At 35.2% G+C, this 10,647-nt stretch overlaps 1 protein-coding gene across 1 annotated transcript; it reads right to left on the bottom strand.

Annotated features, from left to right (window-relative positions):
- Nucleotides 1–5,580: 5,580 nt before the first annotated feature.
- LOC114757250 (proline-rich receptor-like protein kinase PERK2) lies at nt 5,581–7,863 on the bottom strand. The gene is made up of 2 exons (XM_028946280.1): nt 7,489–7,863; nt 5,581–5,724 (listed from the first exon to the last, which is right to left on the bottom strand). Exons 1-2 carry the CDS (start codon nt 7,861–7,863, stop codon nt 5,581–5,583), a joined length of 519 nt encoding a protein of 172 aa, XP_028802113.1.
- Between the last annotated feature and the right edge of the window lie 2,784 nt (nt 7,864–10,647).

Raw genomic sequence — 10,647 nt, 5'->3', positions numbered from 1 at the left:
CGGGATCGGGAGTAACAAATACTAGTGCAGAAGTCAACTTCTTTTTCAACTCTTGAAAGGCAACTTCACACTTCATTGTCCAGATGAATGGTTGTTCTTTCTTGGTCAACTTAGTAAGTAGCATAGCCAATGAAAGAATCCTAGTACGAACCTCTAGTAATAACCAAACAATCCTAGGAAACTTCTAACCTTGATCACTAACTTTGGTTGTTGCTACTTAAGAACGCATCAACTTTTGTATGGTCCATTGCAACCGCTTCAGCTAAAACAACATGCCCAAAGAACTTCACTTCCTTAACCTTGTACTTGCTCAGTTTAGCATAAAGCATATGCTCTCTCAATACTCATATAATATGCTTATAGTGTTCCTATTTATTTCTCAAGTAGATGAGAATGTCATCTATTAACAACACACATTTATTTAAATGGGGTTTGAAGATCATATTCATATAATCTATGAATATAGCTGGAGCATTGGTTAAACCAAATGAGATTACAAGAAACTCATAGTGACTGTACTGAGTACAAAATCAGTCTTGGGGCATCTTCTACTTTAACTCTTAATTGATGGTATCCTGACCTTTAGTCAATCTTAGAGAATACTGTTGACCACACAAGCTGATCTAACAAGTTATCGATTCTTGGTAGCGGCTATTTGTTATTGATTATGACTTTGTTTAATTGCTGGTAATCAATACATAACTATAAGGTCCCATTCGTTTTCTTTCACAAATAACACTGATGACCCCTATGGTGATACATTTGGTCTAACGAATCCTTTCTCAAGTAATTCTTCGAGCTTTTTCTTTAGTTCTACCAATTTAGCAGGAGCTATTCAATAGGGAGCTTTAGAGATAGGCTCTGTCCCAAGAGCTAGATCAATGGAAAAGTCTACTTCTCGCTTGGGAGGTAATCCTGAAACTCTCCTAAGAAATATCTCAAGAAACTCATTCATAATCGCAATTTTGTTAATCCCTTCTATCTTAGTTTGAACAGAAAAGAAGACCATAAAGGCCTAACATCCTTGCTTTATACAACTTTTAACTTGAACAACTAATAACAAAGGAGGGCCACTAGGTACCTCAATAGGCATGCAATACACAGGCAAAGAAATAGTTTTTATGCTTTACAATCAAGTGTGACACCATTAGTTGTTAGCCAACCATGCCCATAATCACATCAAGACCCTTAAGGGGCAAAAAAATCAAATCAATCCTTGTCTTACAATTCTCAAACTCCAACACAAGATTTAAGCATGCATTTAAGGTTTTTATAGAATATCCAATAGGTGCTGAAACATTCATATTAAAAGGCAATTCAGAAACATGTAAGTTCAATCACTTGGCACATTCAAAAGATATAAAAGAATGTGTGGTACCCAAGTCAAATAATGCATGCATATTGTGACCATAGAGAGAAATTATACCTTTAATCAGGTTAGGAGATGCACTGACTTTCTCCTGAGTTAATAAAAACACACATCCAGGAATAATAGATTAGGTCTCTGGTCCTCTTTGTTTGTTTTTAGAGCAATAGCGAGAGATATGCCCAATCTTATCACAAGTAAAGTAAGTCCACCACTTACCCTAATAATGCTTGCCACATCTAGAACATGCTGGAAAACGTGCGATGCTAGGTGTAGAAGTAATAGAGCCTCTAAATGATGATTGGCTCCTACTAGTATTACCACTTAGAAGTGGGGGCCTCTAGAACTGCCTCTTCTGGAGGTGTCACATCCCACTAATTTTAGCTTTGAGAGTGTGGATAATAAATTAGACATAGGCCAAGTAGTAAAGTAGATTCAGAGCTAGAACAACTTTTGGGTTGAGATTAAACTCTTGCTCGGATTGATATTTTTGAAATTATTGGTCTAGGAAGGGCAAAATGAAAAAATCAGAGAAAAATTCCAAAAAATCATAGAAAAATAAATTAGAGGTTTGGAACTATATTTGAGGCCCTAGAAGTGGAATTAGAATGAAAATAATTTATTATAAAATTTTTTGTAAAAAGAGGTTTTTCTAGTAAAACAATAAAAATTAGCCAAAAACAATTATTTTAAATATGTAGAGGCCTCAATAATTCTAAAAAAATAAGAAAATTATTTGAAGGTTTAATTGAGATTATAAAATTATTTCAGGCTCTAAGAGTGAAATGATTAATTGTAGAATAATTGTTGCTGAAATCTTATCGACAAAACTTGATTTCGGAGAAAATTCAGCACAGGTAGTTAGAGGTTGAAATAAATTCTAGAAAAATTTAGGGGATCTTCTTATATTGAAAGATGATTTACATGGGTAGCAATGAATTTTTGGAGCTCCAGAAATATTATTAGAAATTAGATAGGAATTTTAGCTGATTCGGTGAAATCGGGTGGAAAAATGTTTGAAGTTGAAGGGTAATATTCCTTCCTTCTTTTTCTCGCCCATTAGGCATGGTTTTGGGCCAAGAAATGCCTAGAAATTTGTGGCCCACATGATTAAATTTGAAATTAATAAAAATAAGTATATAGGTTTATCTTAAACACAATTACCTTGGAACACTTGGCTCCACTAAATTTTCTGCAACTTGTGAGAGGGGACACATAGCCTTTTGATCAAGATTTATGTGAGATACTTGGAGGGTCATGGAGGCTGAAACATTGCCTATAAATAACCCCTCCCACGCCTTCAATTTTGGACAATTTGGCACCTTAAGGAGGGAAGGTTTTGCTATAGAAAAATTGAGTTTAGAGAGCCAAGAACACATAGGAATAAGCCAGGAATTATAAAGCAAGAGTCAAGAATTAATCAAGGTATGTTAAAGCTTTTATTTGACTATGTTTCTAGCTAGTTTCATGTGGTGTTTCGTGATAAAAATCCTAAGGTATGTGCTGTCCAATTATCAAATTGATAAGGAATGATTAGGGAAGGATAGGAACCATGATTTAGAGCTTGGATTGGCTTGCTTGGTTGATGTTTTGATTGATTTTGGAAAAAACTCTAAATTCCCTAATTAAAAAACCTATTCGGTCAAGCTTGATTAAAGGGGTTAGAGATTGTTTTAGTTTAATTTGATGATTCCAATGTGTTTAGAATATGATTTTATGTGGGAATATACCAAGAGAAAGTATTTAAAAGTATTGGAATAAAAAATGGAAATCCTAACACTAACGTACATACTATTTGGCCAGGGGTAGTTTTGTAGGGAGGAGTTTGATTTTGATAAAACCAATTCGATATTTGCATTCTACATGAAAAATTGTGTAGAAATAGCCCTTGAGACTTGTCAAGACAAATATGGAAATTTAAGTCAAAAAGTCAAAGAAAAGAAGGTTATAGAGTTATCTTGATGCCTAATAGTATTTTATGTGTTATTATTGATAATGTGGCATGTATTTATACATGAATTGATAGGCATTGAGCAAGAGAACAAGCAGGAACAAAAGAGCTAAAGAGACTGAATACTTGAGTAAATAAAAGGTAGCAATGAACTTGCAATTTGATTGCTAACTTGCTTAGCTTGTTTTTGCTATGTGTTGCTTGATTTTTCTATGCCATGATGTGGTAGAACTAGAGGCATGATAATATGATTAACTCCATGCATAATGTGCCTTAACTTTACAAAATGTTGAATGGTTGAATGGTATGGTTACTTGCTCCCTTTCCATGGCATATGAGCATAAAAGTATCTATGATATTTAGTTAGTGACATATGACATTATTGCACTGCATGTTTAGCATGATTATTGTAGTTCTTGCTATTGGGATTTCTTTGAAATCTCACTCTTTTCATGTTCAATTAGTTGGAACTCCCAAGGAGAAGGGCAAGGAGATCATGTTGGGTTGAAGTGAACAATACTCATAATGTTTATGATTTTATGTGAACTTTGTTAATTATATTTGAAGTTTGGATATTTGTGATGCTAACTTTGGTGATTGTATTGGACTAGAAATGTGATGTTTGAATATGTGGTATGTAAATTGTATAGCCACATGGAATTGGAGGATGAGAAAAATCAAAGAAATGCATGAAAAAGGGATAAAATAATGCTAAAAAAGCCTCAAATTCATGCCAATGTGATTCTAGTCAAATAATTGAGTTTTGAGCTGAAACTTGTTAGATGCATAGATCATATTTTTAGCTTTAAAACTAGTGGTAATTCATCAAAATTAGAGTTTTGTACAAAAAGTTATGGCTATCCAAACTTAGGCATAAATTCTAGAAAATGGAAAATTTCCAAATGAACAGTACTACTTTGAGTGAATTTTGGGAATGATTGACAAAGGTTTGGTACCAAAGGGCATTTTTCCTCTGAAGATCATATTAATAGCTTTAAATAGAACTTAGAACTATCTTATTTTGATTTTTTTAAAATTAGTTATGATGTTTTAAAGTTTGTCCTTGGTTTAGGGTTATATGAATAGTAACCCCAATTTAATGAATTTTAAATTTTGAATTTTTCTATCTTAAAGCCATAAGAAGTGGTTCCAAATGGTTCTATTTGAGAGATTATATAGTCTAAAAGGAAGGTGTGACATTTTTAGTATTAGAGCAAAGGTTTTGGACTATTATTTGATGATTGATTATTGTGTTAGCATTGTACTACATAGTATGATTTTTGTTTGTTTGGTTTGCTGTGATATGAGGAAAGTGCAAGAACCAGAAGTATGGCATGTTGTGAAAGTGATCACTCAGAGAAAGCTATTAATTAGAGGATGCCTAGAGAGCCATACCCAGATTGGTATCATTCCATGGTAAAAGATCCTGACCATTCTACTACTCCCTCGGGATATTATCAATTACTTAGTAAAATTGAGGATATTTATTCTAAAGTGGGTTCTAACCAGATTAGAGTTATATGAGAGTGAGATAGGATCAAGCACACTGCTATCACCAAGCACACAACCAGTACTCAAACCAAGGAATAATGATAATGAGGTAGGCCCCAGCAAGATAAGAATACTACCTCCAAAGAAGAGGCTACTATCAGTGCCTAAGGAGTTCAATACAATGGAGGACTTGAATAAGGAGTTTATGTTTTTACGCAAACATATCAAAAGAAATGAGAATCAATATACCATAGTTTATCTTGATTTCCTCTATTAGGTTGTTATATGTAGCAGTCAATAGGGGAGTACAGACCCTGGATGCTGATGTGTGGGGTGACGTACTGTTAGCTACCCTCCCAGATACCTAGATTTGGCAGGATGCCATACCAATGATTTGTGATAGCGTGGATGGATATACCTTTAAACAACTAATAGATGTTTTAGAGAATTTTATTATGACTACTTTTCCCTTTCCTGGCCAGTTCTAGATGACTGTATGATATGTGACTTTTGACATGCCTAGTTGTGACTAGTTGAACTATGCTACTGTTTTATATTAAATATAAAGGTTATAGATAAAAGTTAAAGGTTATGTATAATGGCGTTGTTCCTTTTGTAATTAAGAAGAAACAATAAACATAGTGAGAATAAGATGTAATACACAAGCAGGGAAGGAACAAAATAGGCCTCTTATCAGTCCAATTCAAATAATAATGAATCAATTAGAGGAATAACAGAAAATGATATAAGAGTTATGAGTAACCCAAGCTCGTCAGGAACAAGAAAGGGACACTGCGATAGCAGCAGTAATAACAACAACCATAACACAGTTACAATAACCCAGGACAGGAGTAGCCAAGATAGCCCAACTAGTCCAAAGCCCAACCCCAAGAACTAGTGATGGAGTAAGAGAGGCCTGTAGGGGAACCAGATAATTGACAGCAGTGGATTGCATGATTTTGCAAGCACGATTCACCAGCATCTAAGGGCACATTAGATGTGCAGGTGGCCAAGGATTGGACTGTTTGGCTTGAGAAGATATTTAGGGTTATGGATTGCTTATCCGAGACTAATTAGGCACAAATGTCAATCTATAAGCTAGAAAACGAAGCAGATGGATGGTGTAGGAATATAGAGATATTCCTCTGAGTTGATGAAACCCCACTTTCTTGGGAACTATTCAAGGATTAGTTCTTCTAGAAATATTTCTTGAGATCAGTGAGGGATGGAAAAGAAGCAGAATTTCTAATAGTGAGACAGGGTGAGACCGAATCGTTTAATGAATATCTTATTAAGTATACTAAGCTGTCTCATTATTCCACTTACCTGCAGTATATGAATGATGAGTGTTGGTGTACTGAGAAGATGATCAAGGCATTAAGGCCTTAGTTGAGAGAGAAGGTGGCCTAAAGATAGATTGAGGTGTTCAACAATCCAGTAAAAGCCTACTGTATTACTAAGAACAACCAGAATCATCATGCTCTAGCTAGGGCAACCCCTAGGCTATGGCAGGAATCACGGAGATTGGCTATGCATAATGGGCCAGAACGTGTGCTACAGATGCGGTAGGCTAGGACATTTTGTTAGGGAGTACCCATAAGGCGCCAATAGTTTGAGGCCCATTTCTCAAGTGATTGATAAAAATATAGTCGAGAAACTTAGTTCTGAAATACCAGGAAAATGTTTGATCGATCACGTTATCTAAAAACAGTATATTCAAAAGATTGAATGATCGATCATTTCATTGATAAATTAATGATCGATCAAGTGATCAAGGAAATACTTAACACAGTTTAATCAGTGAAAAGGTGATGATTGATCATTTGATCGATAAACCATTGATCGATTAAGTGATCAATAAAATACCTTTCAAAAACATTTAAACAGAAGGAAAAAATTGATAAACAAGTTAGTTATTATGCAATGACAGAACAAGTTATCGATAAAGCCGTGATCAATAAAGTGATCGATAAATGGTGATTAAAACAAAAAAAACGAGAGTAGGAAGCTTTACCATTTATCTGTCTTCTCATCGATGCCTTATTTATTGATCATGTGATCGATAAATACTTACTAAATATTGTGTCCTATTATCTTTCAGTTGTTCAATCATTATATTATCGATCAATTGATTGATACTTTTCTGCAGACTTCTATACAAAACAGTGTTAACAATGATTGATTAATTGATCAATCAACACATACAAATTGTTTTATCTATCAAGTTATCAATTATCATTTCTGTTGAGTTACTTGTTTACATAGGAATTTTCTTTGTCATGTGATCAATAAACCCTTGATCGATCAACTCATGAAAGCACATATTACTTAATTTGTTATCATCAAAACCTTAAATCTAACATTCTGCCCCTTTTTGATGATGACAAAACATAGATGTAGGATTAATCATATATCATTAGATAACAATGTAAATCAAATCACAAAAGTAGCAAAAGCTTACGACATATCAAAATCTGGCAGAAATGCACCACTGATAATAGTTAAACACGACTGATAATATTTAAACACTAGAATTCAGATTACATAGTAGAAATACATGAACCATAACATTAATAGAAAAAAAACATAAAAACACAAAAAATATATATATAAGAACTAATCTAAACAGATTCCTTCTCCCCTTTTTGTCAGCATCAAAAGGTAGGGAAGAAGTAGAAACAGTAGGCAAGGTGATTGAGATAGGAATGGGGGGAAGCTGAGAGAGTAGAGAGACAGCCTGAGAGATGGGTGGAAGAGTCAGAGAAGGAATAGGCTGAGGAGCCGTGATAAGGGCTAGGGTAGCAGGAGGAGGAGTGGGAGAGGTGGAAGGAACAGATGGTGAAGTAGAAGTAGGAGAAGTGGGTATAGGTGATGTAGGTGGTTCAGGCTCAGGGTGAGGAGGAGAGGGTGGATGAGATAGGAGATCCTCAAAGCTGAAGGAGGTGCTTAGTGCAGAGAAATTATTACAGAGAGAGGCTACCATCCCTTTTAAGTCTCTGATCTCCCTTTCAACATAGTCAAACCTCTGAGAGACCTCTTTTTCCAAAACTACCATGGCTTGATGATGAAGATCTAATATTTTAGAAAGGCCATCAAATTTCCTGTTTGATATTTCCTCATAGTCTTTAGCCATGGCATAAACTCTCCTTTCAAATTCTTGAAGCTCTGCCTGGAATATCTCCCTAATTGATCTTTCCATAAATGAGGGTCCAGAGGTATGAGAGGGAGCTGCAGTAGATTCTGCCTCATCTTGGGGTCTAGAGGTGCTAGCAGCTGGTTGCTTCCCTTTATCTTTTTGAGCTAGCTTTTGTGAAGGTCTAAGGGGCATAGAGATTTTCATCTTGTTTAGTTGATTTAATCCAAAAGAGGGTACCTTCACTTTAATCTCTCCAGGTTCCATAGGTGCAATATTATGCACTTGAAGTAGATAGGTAGCTAACTGAGGATAGCAGATAGGAGTTGACTTGGACTTGTTGAGTACAAAGTCCTTCATCTCATTATAAATCAGGGCTCCTATATTTATCTGCTCTCCACTGATTATTCTTTCTAATAGAAGGTAATCATCCTAATTGAGGTAGGAGAAGCTGCCAGATTTATCGATCATACTTCTTGAATAGATGTAGTAAATTATTCTGTAATTGTCACACATCTGTTTAGGGGGAAAACTAAGCTCACTAGGAAAATTTTCACTTTGCATTAGAATCTTGTAAGACTTGATTTCATTCATTTCACCTCCCTTCACATGATCTTTTGTCCTTAGTAACTCATTTAGCTTAGCAGGAGTAATGATAATAGTTCTGCCCCTAAGGTGTGTTTTGAGATAATCACTCACGAGATTATCCTGCTCATCATACTCCTCACAGGATTCCATATTGCAATAGAATCGCTTGACTACGTCAGGATAATATTCTCCTCCAATACTTAAACCAATTTGAGTAATATTTCAAAGGATCATCCAAGTTTAGGTTAATCTTTTTGTTGGTTTTCAGACTTTCCAAGTTCACAGATACTACAGGACAGAATTTTCTACTTGTAAAGTCAGCCTTAAATTTTGCTTGGTTGATATCACAATCCAGATTTCCCACCAAAAGCTTAGATTCAGAAGTGATACCTTGAGTAGGTTGAGATACCCCTTTAGTAGTTCTCTGTTTCTTATGCCTTGGTTATTGAGGTACTAGAATGTTTAAGGCCGCATCCATAGCTTTCTGAACTGAGACCTCCTTATCAGATTTGGTCTCTGATTCCTCAATCACTACTGGCAACTTTGACTTGGACCATGGAGACCTCCTTTGTGGTTGCTCAGTGCTTTCGACTTGACTTTCTCTAATCTTGAGCACACCTTTCTTTTTCGAGGAATCATCTCGAACCTTAGGTTTATATTGTTTCTTTGTAGCTGCCTGACCCTTTTCTTTTGACTGTACAGGCCTCTCGGAGCTTTCTTCTTGGTCATTATCCACCTGTTTAACCCTTGCCATTTCGTGTCTTGCAAAAGGGATTTTGAAGAATGTTCAGTCTTTTATGGATTTGAGAGGTTTGGTAGTGATCGAAAGAGCTTAGGGAATGATTTTGAGTGGAAGGGAATGAGTAATTTAATGAAACAGGTGAACAGTTTTATCGAGTTAGGGCTCTAATACTGACGGGTTTTTTAAAATCTGAACGTTACAACACTAAATTTATCGATCAAGTTATTGATCAATGAGTGATTATAACCCCTTATGTTTATACCAAATAACTTATCTTGTGGAAGCATTTGGAATCACTTTTGAAGACTACAAGTTATGAAAAATCAAGTTTGAAAATTTTCATTTACGGGTTACTATTCATTGTCACCCTAAAATATGACAACTTTGAAAATTCATAACTAATTGTAGAAAAATCAAAATGGAGTGATTCCAAGTTCTATGGAAATCTCTTTAGATAAAATTTTGAGGAAAAATAGTTTCTAGACTGATTGCCCTGAAATTCGAGCTCAATTTTCTTTGAAAAAGTTACTGCTCATTTGGTCATTTTTAGATTTTTACTTTATTTTTGCCTAACTTTGGAAAGGCATAGCTTTCTGCTTGGTTATCAGAATTAGGCGAACTAGCCCTCATTTTAAAGAGACAAATAAGATCTCTTTGTTCGCCAAGTTTCAAAACCTAACTCACTCGTTTACTCAAATGATCATTGGTCAAACTTTAATCCCTTTTAGTTGACTTTTTACCCCCTTTGGAAGGGTAACTTAACTTAATTGACCACTTAACATCATAGCATACTCTCCTTAGCTATATTAGCTATTTCTAATCATGCTTGGACTATTCTACTCATGCTTGTATACCTCTAGCCTTATTCATACTATTGGATACTTAAAGCATGCTTGATATTACATTCCTCCAAATAGAAAGGTTCAAAGCCATATAAAGTTACTATGGCTTACTACCTCTTCAAGTAAGAGCCAACTCCTTTCCGTTGCCCTTGGATGTTGAAGGCCCTAGGGTTTGTTTAAATATTGGGGTAAGATTCTTAGGAAATCTTAGTAGCAATTGCATACATTATCAAGGTCACACAATACATTGTAAATCAAGCTATATGCATGCATACTTTAACTTTATGTTCATGCTATGGCAAGGACATATCATCATAAACATTCATGGCACTTAACATAGCATAAGCCAAGGCATAATTTGCATGGAGGAAACATCATATAACATAACATTCTCATCCACCTCATAGCATAACAGGTTAGCAAAACACATAGCCATAATCATACAAAGTAAGGTGACACTCTAACATAATGAATTGCAAAAGCTACCTTGAATGCTTTCCTTCCTTTTGAACTCTTTCCTCTTGACTAGATCTT

Source organism: Neltuma alba, unplaced genomic scaffold, assembly GCF_004799145.2.
Source record: "Neltuma alba isolate B1F8T4 unplaced genomic scaffold, ASM479914v2 tig00000201_pilon, whole genome shotgun sequence".
Classification (NCBI taxonomy): Eukaryota; Viridiplantae; Streptophyta; class Magnoliopsida; order Fabales; family Fabaceae; genus Neltuma; species Neltuma alba.
Note: the sequence above shows the minus strand (reverse complement) of the source record. Positions and strands in the feature narration are given on the sequence as shown.

Bases quoted from the DNA above. Each gene is read 5' to 3' on its own strand.
- LOC114757250 (XM_028946280.1), bottom strand. From the start codon at position 7,863: ATGGTAGTTTTGGAAAAAGAGGTCTCTCAGAGGTTTGACTATGTTGAA. The intron at 5,725-7,488 runs GTTTCTACTTCT...GTTCCCCTACAG, and splicing joins TCTCAATCACCTTGCCTACT to GCCTCTCTTACTCCATCACT.